A 27,852-nucleotide genomic window follows, 5' to 3' on the forward strand; every position below is an offset into this window, starting at 1 on the left:
GGTGCAGGTGCCGAACATGATGGCCATCTCCTCTCCCTGTTTTTATCTGGGCGATAGGTACTAAAGAGCCTCTTAAGGGGAAGAGAAGACATGATGCAAGGGGAGCCCAGAGCCTGCAGTTTCTTTCATGGAGGAAAAGGGCACATGAAATAGTCCTCACACTTTGACAAAAAAGTGTGGTCTATTGTAAGAACAGGAGCCTTGGTTGCATTTTGGGCCCTGGCAGGGACAGCCACCCTTCCCTTGCCATGTTCCCCGAGTCACTGCCAAACTGCAGCCGTTCGGGGAAGAGTGAGTAAAGAACATGCATTTTGGGGTTTGGGTTTTTTTTGTGGTTGTTGTTGTTGTTAGATACAGGGTCTCACTCTGTCGCCCAGGCTGGAGTACAGTGGCATGATCATGGCTCACTGCAGCTTCGACCTCCTGGACTCAAGCCATCCTCCCACCTCAGCCTCCCAAGTAGCTGGGAGTACACACCCACACCACCACGCCCATCTGCTCCTAGTTTTTTTCTAGATGAGGAACCTGAGACACAAAGGATAAGTACTAGCAGCTCATGCATGTGGCAGAGCCAGATTCAGCCCTGGCCTGACGGATTTCTGCATCCAGGATTCCCCTCATATAGGGAGATAGAAATCTCAGGGTCTCAACAAGGTACAAGTAACACACATTCCCAGAACATAGAGCCGGGGACAGTCCCCTCTCAGTTCTCTTCTAAAGGTGATTCTGGCACAGCAGTTGCTAAAGCTGTGTCCCTGAAGGGCTTTTTAGCCCTGGGTGCTTCCTGTAAAACTTGTCTGCTTCCACTTGACCTGCGGGACTCTGTCCCTCACAGGCTGGACACCTGGCCCTGCGGAGAGGACTTGATTAAACAAGGTGTAATGTACTTCTCTTTCCCGTCCGCAGATGGATCTGTCTGTAGAGACTCTGTTCAGCTTCATGCAGGAGCGCCAGAAAAGATACGCCAAGTATGCCGAGCAGATCCAGAAAGTGAACGAGATGTCCGCCATCCTCCGCCGCATACAGATGGGCGTGGACCAGACCGTGCCGCTGCTGGACAGGCTCAACAGCCTGCTGCCCGAGAGCGAGCGGCTGGAGCCCTTCAGCATGAAGCCGGACCGCGAGCTCAGGCTGTAGCTGCCGCCCGGCCTGCCTGGGGCCGGGAGCCCCAGACACCGACACGCTGAGGAGGTTTGGAGCCAACATCGTCTCATCTGACCGGGGCTGGAGGCTAGTGGGAGGCTCTTGCACTCCCTGACGTGGGTGCGGCAGGAGTCCGGCAGGCGTGAAAATCTGACTTTGCCCAACTCTTTTCCTTGATGCAGCTTCCCTATGTGAAAGGAACCAAACCAGTTCTCGGTGATAACTGAAGCCGGAACATGTGAATTATTAGGAATTCTTTGAAGAACTCTGCATTGAGAATTATTTTTATTTAGTGTTTTTTTTTTTTTTTTTAATTGAGAGTATGTAGTGTAGTCCAGGTACTGGAATGAAAATATGGAGACAAGGGGAGAAATGTTTTAAGCAGCTCTGTGTTCTCCGTGCCCTCATGACGTTTTCAGTAGGCTGTCTGGTTTACATGTCAACATGAAAAACTCATTGAATCTAGGTCTCTGTGTTGTTCCTGTTTCTACCCTGTTTCCGTCACACCAAGCCCTTATCTGCGGCGCGTCTTCCTGCCCAGGTGGAACACTGGCTTTCTGTTGACTGTCAGGTTACGGTGTCCCTTAGTCGTCATCAGAAACTGAAGCCTCCCTTTCCACACCCTCATCAGATTCATCTCCACTGATAACCGGTTTCCTTGATGCAGACATAGTTTAGCTTTCTTTTCAACACTGGCAGGATTCCAGTTTTTGTAACAAGGTTTTAACCAGCATGTGGTTTTGCTAGCCTAGAAAACGTGTGGGACAGGAAGGCTCTGGACGCTGACTGCAGAGATCTGTCATTCCACAGACATTCCTTGCGCCCATTTGATGTGTCCGATACCGCGCCAGGGATACAAATATGGCCGAATAGCCTCAGGCCTTCGTTTCTGAAAAGAAAAAACTCAAAAAGCTGCTGAATTTCTCTGGGAGTTTAGGAAAGGAAGTGATTTGAGTAACAGTGAAAGGGCTTAGTGTCGTACTTTGCACATCCCAGGTGTTCTAATGGAAGGGAGGACCGGAGAAGCAAAGAATGGAATGCAGGGAGCAGACCTAGGCAGACGCCTTGAGCCTAAGAGCCAGGGCTGAAGGGAGTTGCTGGGGCTAGGATGCCATGCAGGCCAGCACCCTGTTCCCTGTGTTCCTGCAAGCCTCGGGAGGTGTGTTTTCAGATGCCAAAAAGAGCCTTCAGTAGAGTCACAAGATTAAAATTGATCCACTGAATTTACTGTATCTCGGCTAACCTGGATCTGATTCTAATCTTGGTTTGAGACAGGGTCTTGCTCTGTTGCTCAGGCTGGAGTTCAGCGGTGCAGTCATAGCACACTGCCTCCTCAAACTCACGGGCTCCGGTGATCCTCCCGCCTCAGACTCCTGAGTGGCTGGGACTACAGGTATGTGCCACTAAATCCAGCTAATTAAAAAAAATTTTTTTTTAATTTTCCAGTTTCAAATTTGAAAGAATAATACAATGAATATTGCTATTTCTTTCACCTCGATTGACAAAAAATGGTATTTTTAAGACATCACCATCATTGTCTTTCTTCTGGAGTATACAGAACCCAGTTCTGAACACAGGGATAAGTTTGTAGCTTCGAAGAATGAAGGGCTGATTGTTTACAGAGCTACAAAAACAGCTCAGGGGCCATTATCCTCACTGCACTTAATACAGTGACACCTGAAAGCACAGAGTGGGTGGCAGCTCCAGCCTGGGAGGGCCGAGCCTTTCCACTGCCGCGGCGGTTAGTGGTTGGCACAGGGCAGAGTGGCAGATCCAGCGCAGCACAAACCGCGCAGCCAGCCAGCTCTCCAGCCAACTGTGTCTGCTTCTAAAGTAGAAGTTACACAAAACATGGGGTTCACTTAGAATGGGGTCCTGAGTAGGTAAGTGATAGGCTACTTATTACTGGGTGGAAGCAGAGAAGTATGGCAGAAGAACAATAAGCAAATTCAGTACTTCTGGAAAGAATTCTGGTTAGTTTAATATTTTGATGGCGTGTTGTGGTTTTGGCAGTGTCATGAAATTGGCTAAACGGAACTGTGTTCCCAGTATTCCCTTCCTTGTTTGTTTCTCTGGCGAGGGTTGGCCACGAAAGAGATTTGCATGAGGTTTGGAAGTGGAAGTAGAGCGATAGCCGTGCGTCTTCACTGGAAGCTGATGTAGGTCAGGCCTTCTTCCATCTAGGGCACATTTCCATGGATCTCCTGCACCTGTGGTGTGGGCAGCCACTGGGCCCACAGCTCCTCCCGCTCCCGCAGAACTCTGCCTTTGGCTTTTCCAAACCCTGGGCCCGGTATGAGGACCAGCTTCTTGGTCTGTAGCCACAAGGATGAAGGTTTGGGCATGAGGAGAGACCAGCGCGGGCTCTGGTGAGAGACAGGTGCAGGTCCTGGCTTGTGGCTTGCAGGTCTCGGTTGTACTTGCTCTCCCCCACCCTCCTTTCCAGCCACCTGGCCTGTGGTCTGGTGAAGAAAAGAGCCAAGCCAAGACTTTTACCAGCTCCTCTAATTGCTTAGGTCAAACCCCTTTCACAATCCTCTTTCTACATCATTGCTAGTGGTTCTTCTCTGGAAGCTCTGACTGGCAGCAATGCCAGTCCTTTCCCTCTGATGTGCTGCTCTTTCCTGATGGAAACTGGGAATCTGAGTGATTTGTATTTCAAGAAGCAGTTATGCTGGATGTCTTTGTTGGTTAATACCCCATGACCTATCTGGCCGTTACGGGATATTTCAGGGATAGGAGTTGTGAAAAAGCCCTTGGCTGGATGTTTCTAGCCTTAATCTTTGGCAAGCCATTTCATTTCCCCGAGCCTCAGCTTCCACCTCCCTACAGTGTGAGTGGGTCTGGGTGGGCTCTCAAGGCCCTCCCAGCTCTAAGATTCCAAGTCTGCGATTCTGATACTAAGCTCTTGACTACAATGAGCATGTTTACCTATTGTCTCGGAGCAGTGACCCTAGATCTTGGTGGTGACTTTAAATTCCAAGCTCCCAAAGTAGAGCTGCTTTTCTTCCTTTTAATTATAAATTAGCTGTTCACTGGCTGCGCTTTCTAGAGCCTGTTTTGCTTATCTTGCGATCTGTTCATTTCTGTTTATGAACACTGACTGTCAAATAGGCCTCTATCTGCAGTCTCCTGGTTTCCCTGGTCGAAGTGGAAGATTGCTAGAAACTGGCCTTCACGTCTCGTATTAGGTGTGTATATAAATTTATAATAAATGGGCCGGGCATGGTGGCTCACGCCTGTAATCCCAGCACTTTGGGAGGCCAAGGTGGGTGGATCACGAGGTCAGGAGTTGTAGACCATCCTGGCTAACATGATGAAACCCCATCTCTACTAAAACACAAAAAAGTAGCCAGGCGTGGTGGCATGCGCCTGTAGTCCCAGCTACTCGGGAGGCTAAGGCAGGAGACTCGCTTGAACCCGGGAGGCAGAGGTTGCAGTGAACCAAGATCGTGCCACTGCACTCCAGCCTGGGTGACAGAGTGAGATGCCATCTCAAAATATATATATATATATATATAATAAATGAATTGTGGAGTTAAGAGCAAGTGATAGTCTACAGATTTCATGTCTTTGTTTCCCTGGAGGAACAAAGCTGGAACTATAGCACACACCTCCACATCCCCCTACATTTTTTTTTTTGAGACTGAGTGAGTCTCGCTCTGTGGCCCAGGCTGGAGTACAGTGGTGCGATCTCGGCTCACTGCAAGCTCTGCTTCCCAAGTTCACGCCATTCTCCTGCCTCAGCCTCCCGAATAGCTGGGACTACAGGCTCCCGCCACCATGCTGACTAATTTTTTGTATTTTTAGTAGAGATGGAGTTTCACCATGTTGGCCAGGTTGGTCTCAATCTCCTGACCTTGTGATCCTCCTGCCTCGGCCTCCCAAAGTGCTGGGATTACAGGCGCGAGCCACCACGCCCGGCCAGCTTCATGTGTATTTCTAGCGGTCCCCATCACTCACATCACTGCCTGAGCTCAACCTCCTGTTAGAACAGCCCCGGCATTAGACTTCCCTAAGAGCGCGAACCCTATTGTGAACCGCGTATGTGAGGGATCTGGGTTTTGCACTCCTTATGAGAATCGAATGCTTGATGATCTGAGATGGATCAGTTTCATCCAGAAACCACCCCCTACTTCCCTGTCTGTCGAAAAATTGTCTTCTATGAAATGGGTCCCTGGTGCCAAAAAGGTTGGGGACTGCTGTCATCAGTAACATTGAATTTCTTGTGGTTTTTTGGACACACCAGGCATGTCTCTTCCATTCAAATGCTATGGCTGCAGAGGGAAAGGGTAGCCAGATAATTATCCACATGCTTCAAACCAAAAAGATAAAAAAGTTGGCAACTAGATGTAGTTGCTTGCCAGGGTGACCAGCGTTATGCTGGCGTGTGTGCCCATGCCTCCAGAATTTTTCCAGGGTTATCAATGTCAGTGTAAGATCTGATGGAATTTACTGATGACCCAATTTTCTTCACCAATCAAGGCTCATTCCTTGAGGCGAGTTATGCTAAAAGCTTTTCTGCACCAAGTACTTTCAATCTGGTCTTTGAAGTTGTCATAATTCCGACCAAAGACAACCCAGACCATTACTGAATGCTCTTCAGGTGACCCTGTTTGCCTGTCACATTGCTTCTACGAGGTCACATCCTGCATTTCCTGTGGAACAGTATTTTCAAACTGATTCTAGTGTTTAAGCTGGAACCAAAAGAATGAAACTGATTTTACATAAACGCATACTGCTGTCTCTGCAAATAAAGTGCAACAATATGACTGACTTGTAAATATCTCCCAGGACAGTGCTGTGATTTTCCAGTTGATTCTGTGGCTTTAAAGATATAACCAAGTATCATTAGGCTGTTCAAGGATGAGTGGGTCCCACAGAAGCTAGAAATAGTTTACTTCCCGCTTCCATTTTTAGATGCAGAAGACTAATATTCACAGAAAAAAATACGCAAATTTTGTTTACTAGATCTAAAACATTCCTGCTTCTCAGAACAACAAAACCAGAGGAGTATTTAAGACAAAGTAACAGTGAATGTTTTGAAGCTAAAAAGTTTCCATCAACTAGTCCCATATACACCCTCTACCCTTCACGTCATCTCTTTGGACACTCAGCTCCAATTTTGCCATATTTTTTTCACATCTCAAGCTACACCTTCCTAATTTCCCCTTTGTTTTTTATTTAAAATGGGAGTTTCGCTCTTATTGCCCAGGCTGGAGTGCAATGGCGAAATCTTGGCGCACTGTAACCTCTGCCTCCTGGGTTCAAGCAGTTCTCGTGCCTCAGCCTCCCAAGTAGCTGGGATTACAGGCACCCACAACACCCAGCTAATTTTTGTATTTTTAGCAGAGATGGGATTTCACCAGGTAGGCCAGGTTGGTCTTAAACTCCTGACCTCAGGTAATCCACCTGCCTAGGCCTCCCAAAGTGCTGGGATTACAGGCGTGAGCCACCGTGCCCAGCCTCCCCTCTTAGTTTAATCCCTGGTCTAATTGTAGTTGTCACATCCAAACCGGTCCTCCAACAATAGCCTGCTGAGGCTGGTTGCGAAGGGGCGCCAAGCTCTGTCAGTAACTGGCCTGAACTTCAGGCTCTCCCAAGATCTGCATCTTCTCATTGGAAGCCTCTCACTGAAACAACTGTTCCTCCTGCTACGCTCTGTCTCTGGAGGCTGATTGATTCTAATTCCCTTTATTCCTGTATCTCACTTCCACCTCTTTTCTGCGGGGTCCCAGCCAAGGCAGCCCTTCTAGTCTAGCTCACCCAGCCCAGTCCTTCTTATAAATTTTCTTAAATGTAACTTCAAGTCAACCAACCTCAAGGTCACCTGTGAGTCTTTCTGTATCATTATTCCATCTGCTTGCACTGAAGCTTTATTCCTTCAATGCCTATTTTTTATGAAACTGATGAGACGAAGCTTCTAGTCTCTCATAAGTCATCAAATCTAGTGTCATGAGCACAGAGGTCATTGAGAGGTATGTGGCAAGGACAGAGGACAGCTCTTCAACAATTGCCCTTCCTGTTTTTCCTGTAGGAATCATAATATTGTTTACATGTTATATCGAAATGGACCATGAGTGTGTAGCTGGCCTTTTTCTTCCTACCATGTACTTGTGTGTTCTGCAATCAGTCAGCTAGAAAACATTTACCAAGTACCTTAGGCTTCCACGCCATGGTGTGCATTTCATGTACACAGTAAAGCATGAAGGCTGGCACTAAACCTAGCTAATGATCCGGTGTTCCGTGTGAATGACACAACACAGGATACACCTGATGACACCACCACTTTATTTTGAGCTAAATCCTCATTTACGTGAGAAGAACAGGACAGGTTTCACCACTGCCTCCTTTGGCAACTTGGGTGGTGGTGTTCCCACCGAGTTTATGGCTGCAAAGATAGGTCTTTTCTCATATTTATGTATAAACAGGTACCAGTTTTGATTTTATTTAATAATTTCATACATTAACATACATGACACATCAAAATGAGAAATGCACAATTTAACCGTTCAACAGCTGGCCTTCAAAAGAACACTATATTCATATTAAACATTTACAGTCTTTCCATCTAACTTTACATGCCCTAAATCATTTTCCAGCATTTCTCACATAGAAGTCTAGTTTTGCTCTTTAAAATCATCTGTATCACCCCTAGTAGACGCCAGGGTTTCCCCAATTACATGCTGAAGAGAGCCAGCCACCACTCCACCTAAAGACACCCAAGCAGCTCCAGAGCCTGCCTCCGAGGCCACCCCTTCGCCTCGCAGTCTCGGTTCCAAGAACTGATTATCTGACACTAGTGAACCAGCACTAAAGGCTGTAGGGTGTGACTACATCACAGTTCCAGAAGGAAGGGGAACCATGGCCAACAGAAGCCCTAAATGACGGAAGCTCCTTAAAACCAAGTCCCCCAAACCTCCTGAAACATCCTTAGCAAGGAGCTACTGCTTTCCTTAAACATGTTTTGGATATGACCACATTCTGGAAGTGGTGAACTGTTACACGTTTGGTGTGTGTGTACGTAACATCAAAAATTACTGTGTGAAACAAGAATGTCTGATTAAAGATTTCAATGTATATAATTAAATCATTGACCAGCACTTTCCCAGTATCATAACAACGCGGCTGACCCTCTTCTGCCTTCACTTTACACCCATCAGAGTACATTATCTGTGCACGACTAGTGATGTCTGTGCGGCTCATCATCCCCATGACCAAGTCGGTCTGTGTTGAGTCATATCATTCTGTGCTGGTTTTAGAAGTCACCATAGGAAACATGAAGTCACATCCTGGTCAAAAAACTGTCCATTTCTCAAACAGAGAAAAACCTGAGATACGAGGCAGCAACTAGCGACACTTACAGGAAGGGAAAGAACAATGACAACACCCGCCCAGCCCCCCAACCCCCAAAAAGCTGCTGTCGTGAATTAAGGCTTCAAAAGAGGACCCACATTGTAGCTAACAGAAATCAAGCCAGGAGGCTGTGTGAAGGCAGAGCTGCACTATCACTTGTGTACTTGTTCCAATGACCTCCTATGTTCAGCTGCCAGGACCGATTCCATACAGTGATTGTAAGTTGAGGACTCGCTCTCGCTCCATTTTGATTTGCCCTTTCCACTGAAGACGCGCCGGCCAGCGTTTCCAGAAACAGCCTGGCCGTGGCTTTGCACTCGACTCACAGTGACTGATCCAAACTCAGTGGTCTTCTCAGCTTTCTCAAGTTTTATTCTGAATATTCCTTCCTCACTAAAGTCTCTCTCAGCCCTACTAGTAAATTCGAAAGTCTGAGGCAATTACAGAAATACCAGCCCCATGGCATGCCAAGGGGATAAAACCACTAAGGAAATAGGTTTCCTGCTTCTCCTCAGCAATTTGTACCTTTCTTAATCTTCCCATACTTTACCTCCCTAGGTAGTTTCCTATAAAATTCTGCCGTGTTGTTACATTTTACCAACTGTGTCCACGCAGTGAAGCAGAAAGGGCAAACACATCTACTTTGGCTGAGAACTTGAAGGTACTGCTGGTCTGCTACCACCCAGATAAATTCACATTTGGCTTGAAACCAAGTTCATCTTTATTTAAAGGACTGACAATCCCATTCTAAATAATTCTTTGATTTACAAAGAGGGAGGTAGACTTGTTAGCCTCCCAACCTTAGCTTAAATCATGATCTACCAGGTTCCTGGCAGTTCAGCTGAATCCTAGACGGTTCCCTTCTCTTCATAAAGCTGAGAAGAAGGAAAAAAATTACCTTCATCCAGGCCCACTGGAATTTTGTGCATAGACAATTTGAATTGGTCTGAAAAGTGTGACTAGCTACCTACCTATTCACAATGCCTAGAAAACGGGCTACCAGACATGGTAGTGGTCAAAGCCCCGACTTTCCTGTCTGAGGTACTGGGTTTGCACTAAGGTAGACCGTGGCAAGGTCCCTAATGGTCCGTCCAGCAGAGTGATGCTCGTGTCCCTCGGCTGTCAGGTGAGCGTGGCTTTGTGAATCAGCTTTGGATAGGATCATTTCTCTTGGATTTCCCACTAGGCTCTGTCCCTAACAGGGTCTACCTACCTGACCCCCAAGCTGGCTCAGTCTCAGCGCTAAGGTGTACTATGGAAGGGACCGGACAAAGACGAATATTTGAGATCTCTTAGTAGCACAGCGTGAAAATGGTAGGGGATTTTGTCCTCCAACACCAAATACACTTGCTTTTTTAAGAACAAGAGGATGTGTAATTCACTGAATAAAATGGTTTTCTCTGTCTAGGGGGGATTCTAGCATCTGCTCTTCCATTTTTGTTGAGAGAAGTATTAGCTGATCTCTCAAATGCAGATGTTAAGAGAGTAACAACTGGGTCGATCCACCTGTTGCTTTTACACCATAGCTCCATTTTCCAAAAATATATATGTATGTACATATATATATATTTCAGATTTACAGGGAATTTTTTTGTGAACAAGAAAAAAAAAACTGTCTATAGAAGTCACAAGTGTCTTTCTTCTCAGGAGACCTCAATGATTTCCATGCTGCCTGAAAAGCTAGACTGACTGCCCACTTTCCCCAGCTCTTCCCGTGACCTGTTCTCCGACATGATGCTCTCTCCAAATTCCATTTGGCAGCTTCTGCGTTTAAACTGCTTTTCAAAGGGGCTCTCTTCATGCCAGCTCCGCCGTGAGTCAGCTCTGTCACTTGGCTTCTGCCGCCTGCGCACAGAATAGACTTGGTCTCCGCAAGTGGGCAGCTGGCTGCAGCTGTAGGCAGAGTAACTGGCACTGCCTCCGTAGATGGCTGAGGCAGAGTAGAAGTGTGAGGACTCTGTGGCAAAATACCAGCTGCTGGTCAGGGAAGGGGTAGAGGTCTGGGGGGCCAAGATATCCGAGTGCCAGCCCTTAAGGCCCAGGCCAGCAGACTTCGTGAGGTGCTGCTGGCTGGTGGACAGGCCGAAAAGGAAGCTGGTGTGGTAATTGTCCTCCACACTCCCACTTCGATGCAATGGAGATAAAAGGGACCTCTGGGTGGTGCCCCCGCTGCTGGTTCTGACCGAGTGCAATCGCTTGCTCTGGCTGTCTGAAGGCCTGGTGGTCTGCGGCTTCTTGGGGATGCTGGCTTCCTCCTTATCAGGACTGCTTTCGGGAGTCTGCTCCGATAGTTCCTGCACAGGGGAGAACTGGCAGAGTTTGTTGGTCCCATCCAGAGTGGTGGAAGGTTTGTAGTATTCCAAAGCATCTTCTGATGAGGAGAAGCCATGTAAGGACGCTGCCATGCTGGCGGAATATGAAACTGATTTGATATCCAGAGAGAAGGAACGCTTGAGCTTATTGCTGTCTTCCAGCCTGTCTGCGGACAGGTGCAGCCCACTGAGCTCCTGTACCAGCGGGCTGTCCTCTAACAGTGATGGCTGCACGCTGGGCATGCTGGGCACGCTGGCAGGATGCACGGGCCTTTGCCCTGCTGCCTCTGAGGTAGCAGAGTCGGCACAGGGTGGACTGAGGGGCATCTCGCTTTTCTGTCCACCCTCTGAGACAGCAGGGACAGGTTCATTTGGCTTCTCCAGGTGCAGCAGCTTGAGTTTGCTCTTTGGCCCTGATGCTCCAGTCTGGTTCTTAATTTTCTTCTCATAGTCCAGGAGTTGGCCCAGAAAATTGAAGTTTGGAGATATAGTAGGTCTTTTTTCTTTCACAAATCTACAGAGAGAGGAAAAAACAAAAACCCAAATTTCACAATTACACTTTATCTGATAAATATTAAGTGAATAAATGAGATAGGGAATTATCAGGCAGACCTCAAAAACTTTGAAAGATGATTGGTTTAAAACTTCAGGGAGACGCCTCAAGGTGGAGAATACAAAGGCCCTAGGCATTGGGAAGGCTCTGCACACATCCCTGGAGTACGCCGGAAAGAGGCAGCCGGGCCCCAAAGGCTCTCGTTTTTGCCTCATTTTCAAGGGCCCAGGGCTCCCAATGCAGCTGATAAGAGATGATATGGGGTTTTGTTGGTGGTGGTCTTTAAGAGACAGGGTCTTGTTCTGTCACCCAGACTGGAGTGCAGTGGCATGATCATAGCTCACTGCAGCCTCGAATTCCCGGGCACATGCAGTCCTCCCACCTCAGCCTCCTGAGTGGCTGGAATGACAGGACTACACGCTTGGCTAATTTTAATTTTTAAAGTTTCTTTTGTAGAGAAAGGCTCTCACTGTGTTGCCCAGGCTGGTCTTGAACTCCTGGGCTCAAGTGATTCTCCCACCTTGGCCTCCCAAAGTGCTGAGACTACAGGTGTGAGCCACTGTGCCTGGCCAAGAGATGATTATTCACCACCAAGGACAGCCCTGACCCACACCAGTGCTACCATCAAAAGTACAGTGTAACAGCCACTCTCCTTCAATTTCCAATGTCATCCCCTCTCAAAGTCACCAGTCGCTTCTCAAGACAGTTCACATTTTAAAATTAATGACAAAAAGAAAATGGTATCAGATGATCAAAGTATCAAAGCAACACTTCTTTTTATAGTCAACAAGACAGAATAACCAAGACAAAGTGGTCTTTGTGCTAAGTAAGCACTAGGCTTATGCATTGAATCATTATTTAATCCCCAGAACTACCCTATCATCAGGTGGGTGTCATTATCCCCATCAAATAGCTAGCTACACAGAGTCCTTAAGTGACTTGCCCAAAATCACACAGCTACTAAATGACAGTGCTGGATTCAAAACCAGGCTGGTCCAATATCTGGGTCCGTTTTCGTAACCACCATGTTAAAAAAGATTCATCAAAGGATCAAAACTAATACTAGATGGCTTTCATGTTTCATGGAGGAAATAAAGACTCAGAGATGACAAACAAATTCTTCAGCAGCCCCTGCGCCTCATGGATACTTTTCAGGTGATGCAGGAGTACAACTACACTGAAAATCTGCATTTGAATAAGGAACAAGAAAAACAAAAAACATGGAAATCAAGTAACCTAAAGCAAATTCACAAAAATAGAAATAACTGGCTCAAGAATAACTAGTGTAAATGTAGGGTCCTCATAATGAGACTTCATTGCGTGATATAAGGGTGCCTTTTCTTCTGATTTCTAAATGGAGCAGGAGGACTTCAGGGAGGCCTGAACGGGGGCATGAGAGCTCATGCGGATGACCAGAGGACCCATCTCCTCCAGGCTCCTGACTTACGTGGTGGGATGGTGTCTGGGCAGCTCATTTGTTTTCCAAACTTTCCAATTTGAGAAAAAAAAATGCAACTGTTCAGTCAGGCCTGCCCCTATAAATCTCTCTATTTTTGATTCCTGATCAGATAACAAGGAACCATCTCTACCCAATGAGACATGCAGGGGAATCAGATTCATCAGAGACTGGAGGCAACCCAGTCAAAATCACACACACACACAACCTGGCCGACTCTAGAATGTGGGACATTTTACTGAAGAATGGAGTCTGACAGTTATCTGGTTCATATTTGCATGTCTTAGGCTTTTTCTTCCCAGCAATCCAAAGTGCGAAGCAGAAGAGAGACTCTGCAGTGAGCATTCTATTAAAGCTTCCCCCCTCATAGGCAGATTTACACCAAGGATACTTTTGCATTTAGGGAAAGCCATAATCTCATGTAACAGGATAGAGATCTCAGCCTGGATCTGTTGTTCCTTAAACACAGAAAGTGGCTGAGGATGAATCTGACACATGTGAGGGCAGAATTAATGCTAAATAGCAAACCAGCATTCTTTTCCAATCTTCGCAAGATCATTAAAAAATCCACAGTAACCTGTAAAAAGTGTGACTAAAATAATCATGACCTGCTTTATTTTGGTTACCCATCCTGATAATTCTTTATGTTTCAGGTCCAATGAAAAGCCAATCACAGAAGACACTTTCCTGCCCTCACCTGTAAGCTTCATCTAAAGACATGTCCATCCTCTTCATGATGTAGGCAATAGCGATGGTGGCAGAGCGGGAGATCCCAGCTAAACAGTGCACTAGGACACATCCATTGGAGGCTTTTGCTTTCTCTGTATGAGTCAAATGCAAGAAAGGTCACTACTAACAATTTTGTTCAGCAGTGAAATCTTGTTTCCATTTACTTACTCAATGTCTTCCACCTGAAAACCTCTATGCAAATCTCCTCTGTGTACATCGTATTTATCCTTGCAAAATTCTTTTGAGGAGACAGGGGAAGGTAATTCCCTCACCACTGACCCCAGCAGGACAACTGGGGTCCAAAACTGTTTGTTAATAAGCAATTTGTTAATAAGCTATTACTAACTCGGGTTTCCTGGCTTACGTTAGTAATTTCCCCTAAGATATGGGTAATGTTTAGTTTATTCCTGTTATGTGACACTTCAAATTTTTCCCTGATTTCATAAGAGATATAATTACATTGATTAATATTATTACTACTATTTTGAGATAGTCTTGCTCTGTCGCCCAGGCTGGAGTGCAATGGTGTGATGTCGGATCACTGCAATCTCCGCCTCCTGGATTCAAGTGATTCTCCTGCCTTAGCTTCCAGAGTAGCTGGGACTACAGGTATGCACCACCATGCCTGGCTAATTTTTGTATTTTTAGTGGAGTCGGGGTTTCACCATGTTGGGCAGGCTGGTTTCTAACTCCTGGCCTCAAGTGATCCACCCGCCTCAGCCTCCCAAAGTGCTGGGATTACAGGAGTGAGCCAATGCTCCTGGCCTCCTTATTTTTCTTCAGGCAACTTTTCTGTATGTCATAAAATGGCTCAACTTTATTTATTAAATTTTCGAAGAAAACCTTGTATATGCTATGAATCAGGTTTACCAGTTCACTTTAATGAGATCCAAGAGAACTTTTATCCCTTCCTTGATACCCAGGAGTTATTGTCTTTATTGCATTATCTCAATTCCCCACAACACGGTGGAAGGACTCATGGACACTTTGTTAGAACCAAAGAAGCAGGGAAATCCAGGCAGTGCTGCCATCTCTCACTGCTGAGGGGCTTGACAGTATGTACATGTGGCAGGGGATGAGGTTATACCACACAGCCTGGAAGCTACTAACATTTTGGCCAGTTCCATGACTGCCTTAATTCTAAATAATTACATGTGTGCTCAGTCATGAAGCTGAATTCTCCCCTTTTCATTCTTGGTAGATACTACCAAAAGTCTACTGAACCTTGTGTTAAAATTCTTACAATAGGCCGGGCGCGGTGGCTCAAGCCTGTAATCCCAGCACTTTGGGAGGCCGAGACGGGCGGATCACGAGGTCAGGAGATCAAGACCATCCTGGCTAACACGGTGAAACCCCGTCTCTACTAAAAAAAATATAAAAAACTAGCCGGGCGAGGTGGCGGGCGCCTGTAGTCCCAGCTACTCGGGAGGCTGAGTCAGGAGAATGGCGTGAACCCGGGAGGCGGAGCTTGCAGTGAGCTGAGATCCGGCCACTGCACTCCAGCCTGGGCCACAGAGCGAGACTCCATCTCAAAAAAAAATAAATAAATAAATAAAATAAAATTCTTACAATTAACAGATATGCAATGAATCTTGCTTTGGCAGCTAAATAATACAAGGCTATTCAATCTCACTGCCTATGTTATAAATACAAGTTTCTAGTGCAATGATTGTTATATATAACAATTATTCATCATATATAAAGCAACACAGAGGTTTTGGGTAGTATATGAATAATCAAGCAGCAAGCAGCTTCCTTCTAGATAGGGAAACCAAACACAATAAAACAATAACAAATGAATACCAAGCAACACTCAAAGAATTGTATGCTATACAAATAAGAACACAGAAACTCATGTACACAGTCTCCTGCCTTCCTGTGCCTCCAACATCCCCTTCCTTCTCAGCTATCATTTACCCCACGTTACTCTCAGTGTTTCCATCCCCTTCTGCCCTGCTGCTAAGAAGCTCAAAGCTAAGGTTTCTACTCAATTTCAATAGGAAGTAGCAATTCAGATTTTTTGTCAGTTGCTGTACATTTCCTGGCCCCTTATTACTTGATTATTGCTCCTTTATCTCATTTTAATGAGTATGTGTGAGAATATGTGTATCTTTTGGTTCTAACCTATTATTGAAAACTGCTTCAAATCCTTACTGGAAGTAGTCTGGGTTTTTGTTTTTTAACATTGACAATACTCTCATTAATTTTAATAATTATCTCGGCCGGGCATGGTGGCTTACGCCTCTAATCCCAGCACTTTGGGAGGTTGAGGTCGGTGGATCACCTAAGGTCAGGAGTTCAAGACCAGCTTGACCAATATGGTGAAATCCCATCTCTATTAAAAATACAAAAATTAGCTGGGCATGGTGGTGGGCACCTGTAGTCCCAGCTACTCAGGAGGCTGAGACAGGAGAATTGCTTGAATCCAGGAGGGAGAGGTTGCAGTGAGCCAAGATTGCGCCACTGCACTCTAGCCTGGGCGACAGCGAGACTCCATCTCAAAAAAAAAAAATGAATAAATAAATAAAATTAAATAAAATAATCTCAAAAACTAGATTATAAGGACCCAGAAGGATCTTGCTTGCTTCTAACAATCCCCCAAAAGATTTAACACTAGGCACATAGTAGGCATCTAGCTGATACTGGCTGATACATATTTTTAAAGCAATTTTAATAAAAAATAAGGTTGGAAGGAAATAAAACAATGACAGTAACAGGTGTTACAACTTTGAGGTTATAGGTTTCCTTTTCTCTGTTTTTCAAATTTTCTGCAATGTGCTTACAACTGTTTTTATAACCACAACTCTTTTGATGACGTCTTTTAAAAATGAAAAAAACAAGTGATTATACTGGAGTTGAGGTTCATCAGCACGCATCTTGGGAGACATGAGCCCTAAACTGTGTCTTCAAGCAAAGGAATTAATACACACAGACCTGGCAGAGAGAAGGGAAATGTGTGCAAGAAAGCCCTGTGGTGGGACTGAGCAAAGTGCTCAGAAAACATCCTGCCTTGGAGAAGTAACCAGAGAGGAGGTTTCAAAGGCGGGAAGCAGGTGTTGGAGGGTGTTGGGAATGTTAGGCTAAGGGCTACATTTCTTTTCTGAGACAGTGTCTCACTCTGTTCACCCAGGCTGGAGTGCCATGGTGCAAACATAGCTCACTGTAACTATGAACTCCTAGGCTCAAGCGATCCTCCTGCCTCAGCCTCCCAGCTAGGACTATAGGTGCACACCACCATGCCTGGCTAATTAAAAAATTTTTTTTGTAGAGACAGGGATCTTGCTATGTTCACTAGGCTGGTGTCAAACTCCTGGCCTCAAGCAATCCTCCCGCCTCTGCTTCCCAGAGTGCTGTGGCACAAGGCCAAGGCTACCTTTTTAATGTACAAAACTAAGGAGCCTCTTCAGGTTTCTGAATAAAGAACAAGAAGGTAATGATGATGAAAACTGGAAACGGGCAGGTGGCCATTATTGAAATTAAGGCTAAAATCTAGGTTAAGAAAGGGGAGAGAGAACTGCACATGAAAAGGGCAAAGATGTAGTGAGGATGAAAGGTTACAAAGGCTAAAAAGAAGGAAGTCATAACTAAGAGGGGTTACAGAGTCCAGCTCAAAGGACAGAAAAAAGAGAAACTTCAGGTAACAATTTTTAAAACATTTATTAACAACCAATTATGAGTCCGGTACTTTACAAGGTGTTCAATGCACATAACGTTGTCTATTTTAGTTATTTTTATTTTCTCTTTTTGGTTTACTTTTTTTCTTCTTTTTTTCATTTTACATTATCTATTTTAATCCTCGCAGTATTCCTATAAGGTAGGTATATTATCTTCAGTTTCCAGATCAAGAAACTGAAATGCACAGAAGTTTGAAGTAACTTACTCAAACCACTTCACTTAATAACCAGGGTAGGAAGGACTCAAATACAGACAGTTTGCCTCCAAAATACATGGTCCTAATCACCTCTCTATGTTGTGTCCATGGAGTCATGAGTTTGGCATGGGAGAGCTGGAGCAAGAGCCCAGGAGACAGTGAAGAGGAAGCAAGAGGCTGTATACATAGCTGGGTTTGGAGGCACCTCATAAGTATCCCATAGTACAAATGGGCAAACTCTGTTACTAGCACATTAACTAAAAAGAAAGACAAAACTCCACATAAACCTGAGTCCTTCCAACAAACCTGGAGACTTACCAAAATCTAATCTAAATAACAAAAAGAAAAGAAAAAATCCCTATGAGCCTGTAAGTCATTAAGGGGGTACATCATACTAACCATGGCTTAAAACGCCATGGAGGAGAAGACTAGCAATTATAGTGAATATGGGCTGAATTCAAAAAGTGACCTGGAGATTTTGCCTTGAATTACTTGGGTGGGATAAGGATGATGGCTCTAATAGGACCAAGCAAATGAAATACTGATAAGTATTTGCAGATATTACAAATACATTATAGTATGTGTTTTGTATGTGTGTTAGCCAAGTTACAGAGTAAAGTTCTTTTGTATGAATGAAAGTGACATGATGACCCCCATATCTCCCATTAAAGGAGAAAATAAGTTGGGAGCAAAGTTATTCATATTCTCTCTTCTCTTCTAACTCTTTTCTACTAAAGTTTAAACTTTGTCTCCTAAAGCCTACACATTGTCATGACTTAAGAAAACCGTATTCTTTTCTAGATAGATTTTGAAATCTGATTTTTAGCTGAAATTAGAGCCAATGTCTCTGGATCAATGTGACGTGCAATGTGAACATTAACCATAACTGTTTTTTGTTGTTTTTTGAGATGAAGTCTCACTCTGTTGCCAAGGGTGGAGTGCAATGGCATGGCCTCAGCTCACTGCAACCTCCGCCTCCCAGGTTCAAGAGATTCTCCTGCCTCAGCCTCCCAAGTAGCTAGGATTACAGGTGCCTGCCACCACACCCAGCTAATTTTTATAAGTTTAGTAGAGACATGTTGGCCATGTTGTCGCAAACTCCAGCAACCTCAGGTGATCCCCCCATCTTGGCCTCCCAAAGTGCTGGGATTACAGGCGTAAGCCACCACTCCCGGCCAATTGTTATTTTTTAAAGAGGCAAAAACTGAATGATTTGCTGAATGTTGTTTAGAAGTACAATGGGAGGGTGTGTGTTAACTTGTGGGGGTTTGTTTGTGATTCTTTTTTTTTTTTTTTTTTTTTTGAGATAGAGTCTCATTCTGTTGCCCAGGCTGGAGTGCAGTGGCACGATCTTGGCTTACTGCAACCTCTGCCTCCTAGATTCAAGCGATTCGCCTGCCTCGGCTTCCCAAGTAGCTGGGACTACAGGCGTGTGCCACTACGGCCAGCTAATTTTTGTATACCGGGTTTCACTATATGTTGGCCAGGCTGGTCTTGAACTCCTGACCTCAGGTGATCCACCTGCCTTGGCCTCCCAAAGTGCTGGGATTACAGGTGTGAGCCACCTGGCCATTTGTTTGTGATTATTTAAATGTGAACTAAGTCATTTATCTTCACATGTTTCATAGAATGAATCCTAACTGAAGATGAAACCCTCAGCAACCTGGAAATCTTGAAAAAAGACAAGTGTTTTGGAATTACTCAAAATTCCAAAAGCATTAAACAGAATATTCCCCTCACAGGTGAAAATTATAGTATGGGGCTTAATATACATATTTTCAATTTTTGTTTTTGAGACAGGGTCTGGCCCTACTGCCCAGGCTGGAGTTCAGTGGCACAATCTTGGCTCACTGTAACCTCCACCTCCCGGTTCAAGCAATCCTCCCACCTCAGCCTCCCGAATAGCTGGGACCACACAGGTGCACTGGTAGAGACAGGGTTTTGCTATGTTGCCCGGGCTGGTCTTGAACTCCTGGGTTCAAGTGATTGCTTGCCTTGGGGCCTCCTAAAGTGCTGGGATTACAGGCATAAGCCACTGTGCCTGGTCAATTCCACTTTATTTTTATTTTTTGAGATGGAATCTTGCTCTGTCACCTAGGCTGAAGTGCAGTGGCGTGATCTCAGCTCACTGCAAGCTCCGCCTCCCTGGTTCACGCCATTCTCCTGCCTCAGCCTCCCGAGTAGCTGGGACTACAGGCGCCTACCACCACACCATGCTACTTTTTTGTATTTCTAGTAGGGATGGGGTTTCACCGTGTTAGCCAGGATGGTCTCCATCTCCTGACCTCGTGATCCGCCCGCCTTGGCCTCCCAAAGTGCTGGGATTACAGGTGTGAGCCACCACTGCGCCTGGCCAATTCCACTTTTTTATTTTTATTTTATTTATTTATTTTTTGAGACGGAGTCTCGCTCTGTCACCCAGGCTGGAGTGCTGTGGCCGGATCTCAGCTCACTGCAAGCTCCGCCTCCCGGGTTCACGCCATTCTCCTGTCTCAGCCTCCTGGGTAGCTGGGACTACAGGCGCCGCCACGTCGCCCGGCTAGTTTTTTTTTGTAGTTTTTAGTAGAGACGGGGTTTCACCGTGTTAGCCAGGATGGTCTCGATCTCCTGACCTCGTGATCCGCCCGTCTCGGCCTCCCAAAGTGCTGGGATTACAGGCTTGCGCCACCACGCCCGGCCTCAATTCCACTTTTTTAAAGGAACTGATTCTTTTATTTTTAATTATGGTAACCAATTCAGAGTATTTAATTATGGACTAGAGTGCTCAAACTTATGTAACTGGGGAGGAAAAAATTTCTTACATAGGGCCAGGTGTGGTGGCTCACGCCTGTAATCCCAGCACTTTGGGAGGCTGAGGTGGGCGGATCACAAGGTCAGGATATCAAGACCATCCTGGCTAACACGGTGAAACCCCGTCTCAACTAAAAGTATAAAAAATTAGCCGGGCGTGGTGGCAGACGCCTGTAGTCCCAGCTACTCAGGAAGCTGAGGCAGGAGAATGGTGTGAACCCAGGAGGCGGAGCTTGCAGTGAGCCGAGACCGCACCACTGCTCTCCAGCCTGGGCAACAGTGTGAGACACCGTCTCAAAAAAAAAAAAAAAATCTTACATGGAACATCAAGGGTCGCACGTGTGGTATGTTACTGAGGAGCTAGTAGTGTTTCTCCTCTGTTCAGCCACTGTCCACTAAAGCCACATTCCAAATACACATCACCAAGTTACCACCCAGCAGATCTGATCCTGTGGCACCAAAATGCCTCAACAGTACCCAGTGGCCAGAGAAGCTCCAGAATTGAACAGGCCCAGGAAGCAGAACAAAGTATGGCACAGATGAGATACTGTCAAGACCACTGTCAGGGAAGTGACCAAATGAGAGACAGTGTGTGTGTGTGTGTGTGTGAGAGAGAGACTGTGTGTGTGAGAGACTGTGTGTGTGTGTGTGTCAACATTCTATTAGATCAAATAATACTTGAAATTACTGGCATGTGGACCCCGGCTTAGACACACTGACATAAAGACTTAAATGTAGTGGGATTTGTTTTCACAAGATTTGACTTTTCTCTGTGGAAAACATAGCAACAAGGCAACAGGGAATATTACCAAAGTTTCCCAAAGGCTTTTACAGGATTTGAAAAAGTTGGAGGAAGAATTTAACCCTAAAAGCTTAACTGATTTTCAAACACTTGCAAATATATAATTACAGATCCTGTGAAGCTTAACCTTGGTGGTGTTAAATGTTAGCTAAAATGTCACAAGGTCAGTCCTTAGGGACAGTGTGACACACATGTCACCTTGACCACTAGATGAGTAAGCTGCACCACGTGTTGTTTTCAGACTTTTGAAATCTCCGAAATAGGCTCCTTTTCTCTAAAGAAAAAAAGGGGGACTAAGGGGGTCCACCTACACATGAGATGATCACCCATAGGACCTGTAATATTATTTGAGCTACTTACCAATGAAATCTACTGATTTGTCCAACCACGGCAAAATTTTCTCACAAAAGCTGTCATTCACAGGTACACGCAGGAAATGAGACTCAGGGATAAAGTCAGGCTTTGGACAGGTACTGCTGGCATTTAACACATAACCAATCCCATTCTGCTGCATCAGTTCCTATGGAGAGGAAGAGCAGTTAAAGTGACTAATAATATGGTAAACATGATCATTCTGAAAGAGTGAAGTTTAATGCGATGATAAAAATGCCCAGTTTCCTTGAAATACAATTCATTCAGATCAGCGAAGTCCAAAAACCCAGCAAAATGACATATAGAGACAAGTTTTAAGAAAAAAAAAAAGTAAGAACAACAAAGGCTATTTAAAATAATATGCTTGAAGCCCACACATCATTCATATATATAGTCAAGTCTCTATTATCTTCATTACTAGAGAGAGAAGTGGAACAAAGACTACAAAAGAAAACAACAGTTTATACGATTTTAGAATATATGGACACACAACATTTTCTTCCCACACAGAACACGCTGGTTCTCTAAGATACAGTTCTAGTCATTCTTCTCACTCTAAATACTCTCTTTGAAGGCTGCACTTATTTCTATAGCCTTAATTACCAGTTCTACATGCTGATGGCATGTGTGTGTATGTGTGTGTGTGTGTATCTCCTCTTAAATTTCCAACCCATATCTCCAACTACCTACTAGCTATCAGGATGTTCCACAGGCCCTTCACATTTAAAATGTCAGAAACTTGCCGGGCGCGGTGGCTCAAGCCTGTAATCCCAGCACTTTGGGAGGCCGAGACGGGCGGATCACGAGGTCAGGAGATCGAGACCATCCTGGCTAACATGGTGAAACCCCGTCTCTACTAAAAAATACAAAAAAAAAACTAGCCGGGCGAGATGGCGGGCGCCTGTAGTCCCAGCTACTCGGGAGGCTGAGGCAGGAGAATGGCGTAAACCCGGGAGGCGGAGCTTGCAGTGAGCTGAGATCCGGCCACCGCACTCCAGCCTGGGCGACAGAGCGAGACTCCGTCTCAAAAAAAAAAAAAAAAAGAAACTAAACATACTCTCTTTCTTCCTGTTCTGCCCCCAACTCCTGCCTCGTCTCTGTAATCCCCAAATTGGTTTAGGGTAGTAACATCGACCTAGCCAGCTGAGCTCGAAAATAAAATGGGGTTCCTTTCTCTTCCCCATGACCGTCATTCAAATGGCTGCCAAATCCTTTTGAAATCACCTCTTCCATTGATCCTCTCCTCTCTATACCCATTCACTGCTCAGTAGCCAAGATAACTAAAAAAGTCACCAGGAGCTCTTGAAGTTTGCAGTGGTTTTCTCTCCAAACCATGTTCTGAACAACTAGAGGAATCTCTGTTATGATTAACTCCAGGCTGGGTGCTTTATCCACATTCTTTTCATTTCCTTGAGTCTCATTTCCTGCTCCGGTCCCATACAGCACCCCCAACATCAAATGTATACCCATCCTCTGTGCTTCTGTTCACACCGTTCCTGTGCTTAGAAAGCCCTGTCCTCCTTCCGGAAGACACTCTTCCCACTTTTCCTACTTTGTTTAACCTCATCTATGAACTCTTTCTCACTGATGCATAATTAACCATTCAGTTCCCTGTCCTTCCAAAGTACTTTGTTCACACCATTAATTAAGCACCTAGTATAGTGTGTTAACATTAACAGATAATTCTCATCTCCCGTTATGTAATGAAATAATGAATGAGATCTTGGACCGAGTCTTGTTTTCGCACCTTCAGCCCAGGTACAGAGTTGCACTCAAAACGAATCTGTTCAACTGACATCCATCCACCATTTAGCAGGCAAGCCCACACAAACCTGTTTCATTTAGTCATCCCCCTCCTGCCTCTCAGGAGATGTTCCAAGCCTGGAATAATTATCTTAGTCTAAGCCATCTTGGTCATTTCTTCCTTCTCTTGGAATACTACCTTTTCTACAAATCTTTTCCAACTACCTGAAAGAAAATTGGCAATTTTCTTCCCATATTATCCTTCTGAAACATGCCAGTTCCCTAATCTCTTCATTTACTACATTTGGCACAACAAATATACTTTATTTTACATAAAAGGTGAACAACGGCTGGGTGCGGTGGCTCACGCCTGTAATCCCAGCACTTTGGGAGGCCAAGGCAGGTGGATCACCTGAGGTCTGGAGTTCAAGATCAGCCTGACCAACATGGAGAAACCCCATCTCTACTAAAACTACAAAATTATCCAGGCGTGGTGGCGCATGCCTGTAGAAGAATCGCTTGAACTCAGGAGGCGGAGGTTGTGGTGAGCTGAGATTGCGCCATTGCACTCCAGCCTGGGCAACAAGAGCAAAACTCCGTCTCAAACAAACAAAAAAAGCGTGGACAGCATAAATCCAGATTGTGTATGCAACCATCTCTTATCTCTGAGACAACAACGTCAATAAACAGCTTTTGAAACTAGGTGGATTTCTTAGATTGGCCAACACCCTTCAGATATGCCAGAGCCCAAGTCTTCTGATGGTCTCATGCTTCTGTTAGGTTAACAATCAGGCTACGTAGATCTTAATGGTGTTTACTACAACCTTTAAACTTTTGTACATGTGCAAAGGTTACATTTGTTTTTCTATGTGTGAACCCAAGCTGAGTGTATCTAGTACTATCTGATCAACAACAGGGTGCAGGAACTGGTTCAGGATCACCCGTGTAAGAACAGAAGTGGGTCACTGGAGTTAAATCAGCCTTTGAGGACTTTCTCGCCAATAGTACTACATTTTTCTCCTTTCCACCAATGGTACTACAGATATGTTAAAAGTAAAAGGAATTAGTAATAGCCCTATCCACTCAATTCAACAATGAAGATATTACAGAAGTTTCTGAGAAATGAGGTGACTCTAATAGTGTTATATACTGTACACAATCAAAAGACAACAAGAAATTCTAAGAGAAAACATGTTGCAAGTCAATTAGAACTGTCAAAATTGATTTTCCATAGAAAGAATACAACGATGTACACTTCTGACAAGTAACCTTAATAGCCTACATTTTATAGAAATTACAACTTAAGCCTATATTAAGTCAAAAAATATTTATTGAGTACCTTGGTTAGAGACCTTAATTAATTATACAATGACACATGGTACTGATTAAGAAAATGATACCTAACATTTAATGAATGCCTACGATGTGCCAGGTACTGTATTAAGCGTTTAAATGGACTGTCTCATTTAATTCTCACAACCACCCTTTGATGTGGGTTCAATTATGGACCTCCTGGGGTCAAGTGATCCTCCTGCCTCAGATTCCTGAGTAGCTGAAACTCCAGGCATGTGCCATGGTTCCCTGCAAAAATTTTTTTTTTTTTTTTTTTTTTTGAGACGGAGTCTGGCTCTGTCGCCCAGGCTGCAGTGCAGTGGCCGGATCTCAGCTCACTGCAAGCTCCGCCTCCTGGGTTCTCGCCATTCTCCTGCCTCAGCCTCCAGAGTAGCTGGGACTACAGGCACCCGCCACCGCACCCGGCTAGTTTTTTTTTTGTATTTTAGTAGAGACGGGGTTTCACCATGTTAGCCAGGATGGTCTCAATCTCCCGACCTCGTGATCTGCCCGTTTCGGCCTCCCAAAGTGCCAGGATTACAGGCTTGAGCCACCGCGCCCGGCCCCCTGCAAATTTTTTAAAATTTTTTTGTAGAGACAGAGTCTCGCTATATTGCCCAGGCTGCTCTCAAACTCATGGCCTCCAGCGATCCTCCTACCTTGGCCTCCCAAAGTGCATGGATTACAGTCATGAGCTACTACATGCAGCTAGTAAAATATTTTAAATGCAAAATGAACTGAGAAAAAATAATTTAATGGCTTTATTTATAAAATTTTTAGCTTAAAAGATCTATTGATTAAATCTACTATCCAGATGCTACCTGAAAATTTTTTTGGAATAATAAGATGGGACTTGATAAATAAAACAAGCACAGTTTTTAAAACAAACAAACCAAAAAAAAAAAAATCCTTAAATACTAAATATAATTTGGCTACTAAATTAAATATAAATAAGTGCCTTCTCATCTGGATTGGTAGTCAGTGGAAAAAGTCAGTTAAGGGGGAAATCATTAAAAATGATACATACTCAAAACATTGTTTTAACTTAAAACAAATAAATGTACATGAACACACTGATTTCTGATGCAGGACCACAGCTTTTTCTTTTCTAGTTTAGCTGACTGGAGTTCCTAAGCAAATCACACCTAAATGCATCTACCACTTACAGTTTTCATTTTTTAAAGAAGAGCAAGAATTTGTAAAACACTATCAGTGCCAAAGACTTCTAGATTATAACCGTCCCCCAAATACTTTACAGCTCCCTTATTCCCACCTAATTTGACATATATATATATATATATATATATATATATATATATATATATATGATTCATCTTGTTTGTAATGGTGAAATTGAGATGGAACTATAATCATGAAGAATGAGTCTGATTCTTTTGTGGAATAAGGATATATATGTATATATAAAGCAATCTGTCCTTCCTGAATCTTTCCAAAATACCTAACTTAGGTCACAGAAAAACATCTCTCTTCCTTCACATTTCATTGGTGTATATCATATTTTAATTAACATACATAATTATAATAACAAGTCCAGTGGCCTAAACAAGTTCAAGAACACACACAACTGATTCTTGGTAAGTATGCTATTCAGATGGTGGAGGCAGATGTGCTACAGCAAAGAGCCTACTCATGCAGCAGGCATTCACCTGCCAAAGACATGGGGAAGAGATGAAGTGGAACCTCTGGAGTTGGTTAAGAAAGTTTCTAAAGTTTCATATAACTGTTGTTAGTTTGCTCTCTTGATTTAAAAAAAAATTTTTTTTAAAACAAATTTCCATACAAACAGCTGGAAGGGGATCTTAATTTTTTTGGTGTTTTTAAGAGAGGGTCCCACCATGTGGTCCAGGCTAAACTCGAACTCCTGGATTTGAGTGATTCTTCCGTCTCAGCCTCCCGAGTAGCAGGGATTATAGGCGTGTGCCACCATACCTGATTCATCTTTTTGTTTGTAATAGTGAAACTAAGATGGAACTATAATTATGAAGAATGATTCTTTTGTGGAATAAGGATTGCTTTTATTTATAGATACGTGTCAATGACTTCTTACTAAATTATAAAGAGATATTTATATAATTCATTCATTGTAGTTTCAGCATGTTGTATAAAACATACACAGCTGAGTATTTACTCTGTCCTACAATTAAACATCACAATCTTTAAGCTTCTAGAGAGCAGTCATCATATGCTGTTAAATATTTAGCTCAACTTTGTGCTAAGTCTGCAAATACACACTTTCTACTGATTAGATAATCCTTCTTCACTGGCCTTCAAAGATCCTTCCAACACCTTGGCCTCACAGTTCTCTGAACTCCTCATCTTGGCCACTCACTCCCATGAGAGCTAGCCTGGTCTCTGACTACCAATAACCACAAACCCTCCATAATCTTGATTTCACGCACCCTACTCTTGGATGACTCTTCCACTTTCCAGCTCACTCTCTCTTACACTACACTACACCCAGAATCTCAACCCCTGCAGGAGGACCTGCAGTCTGATGATCTACCAGTTGTCTCTGTCCTTCATCCCCATGATGTCTGCCTTCCTTGACCAGTGTAAATTCTATCATCAGTTATTACAATCACTCCTTTCCTTTTACCCTAACTTTCTCTGCCCTCATCAATTGTTCATACTCACTTGGCAAGATTACAACCTTAGTTAAATCTAGTTCTCCACTTAGTCAGCACTGCCCATGCCACTGAACATGGCCAGAGAAAAACACTCCACAATGCTACCTGATCTCACTTTCAATTCATACTCCTCAGCAATCACTGTATTTCCCCAGTCCATTCACTTTTTCTCTTTCCCATATGCCATTCTATCCGTTTCCCTTTTTCTTCAAACTCCCTCTATGTCCCCACTCATCCTCACTCATAGCTGAAGAATGATCTTGCTTCTTACTACAATGGAAAAATCGAAACAGTCAGAAGCAAATTTTGATAGACTTCCATCACCACATTTACCCATCTCCCAGCAAAGGCACCTAGATACTCTGCCTTCCCACCTGTTGTTCTGGATGAACTGTCCACACTCGTAAGGCCAATCCCTCTGCTTGCTAAATAAATTCATCCCCTCTTGCTCAAGAACATCGCTTTGTGATTCTCCTTTCTTCTACGTCAATTTTCCACTGCATAGGATCATTCTTCCTACCTGCAATCAAACAAACCACTATTTCTCCCACTTTAAAAATATCTCCTCTCAGCTTCGCTTCTCCCGCCAGTCACTACCCCATATCTTTGTTCCTTGAAATTCCTTCAAAGAACCCCTTCTACTTGGTATCTCCAATTCCACTCCTCCTGTTATCTCCTGAACCCACTCCATTTAGGCTCTCACCCCCAACACTCTACCAAAACTGCTCCATGATCACCAGGGACA

At 44.3% G+C, this 27,852-nt stretch overlaps 2 protein-coding genes across 4 annotated transcripts in view; one reads left to right on the top strand and one right to left on the bottom strand.

The window, feature by feature from the left end:
* Nucleotides 1-1,608, top strand: part of BORCS5 (BLOC-1 related complex subunit 5) — a 108,762-nt gene extending 107,154 nt beyond the window's left edge. For both annotated transcript variants that reach the window (XM_010371001.2, XM_010371000.2), the window contains exon 4: nt 907-1,608. In XM_010371001.2, the coding sequence (XP_010369303.1) occupies nt 907-1,137 (231 nt within the window). In that variant the 3' untranslated portion in view covers nt 1,138-1,608. The remainder of the gene's footprint in view (nt 1-906) is intronic.
* Nucleotides 1,609-7,557: 5,949 nt separating this feature from the next.
* Nucleotides 7,558-27,852, bottom strand: part of DUSP16 (dual specificity phosphatase 16) — a 101,710-nt gene continuing 81,415 nt past the window's right edge. For both annotated transcript variants that reach the window (XM_010371002.2, XM_010371003.2), the window contains exons 5-7: nt 21,373-21,532; nt 13,518-13,641; nt 7,558-11,325 (exon numbers count right to left, since the gene is read on the bottom strand). In XM_010371002.2, the coding sequence (XP_010369304.1) occupies nt 10,143-11,325; nt 13,518-13,641; nt 21,373-21,532 (1,467 nt within the window). In that variant the 3' untranslated portion in view covers nt 7,558-10,142. The remainder of the gene's footprint in view (nt 11,326-13,517; nt 13,642-21,372; nt 21,533-27,852) is intronic.

This window comes from Rhinopithecus roxellana, chromosome 10 (assembly GCF_007565055.1).
Source record: "Rhinopithecus roxellana isolate Shanxi Qingling chromosome 10, ASM756505v1, whole genome shotgun sequence".
In the NCBI taxonomy this organism is placed as follows: Eukaryota; Metazoa; Chordata; class Mammalia; order Primates; family Cercopithecidae; genus Rhinopithecus; species Rhinopithecus roxellana.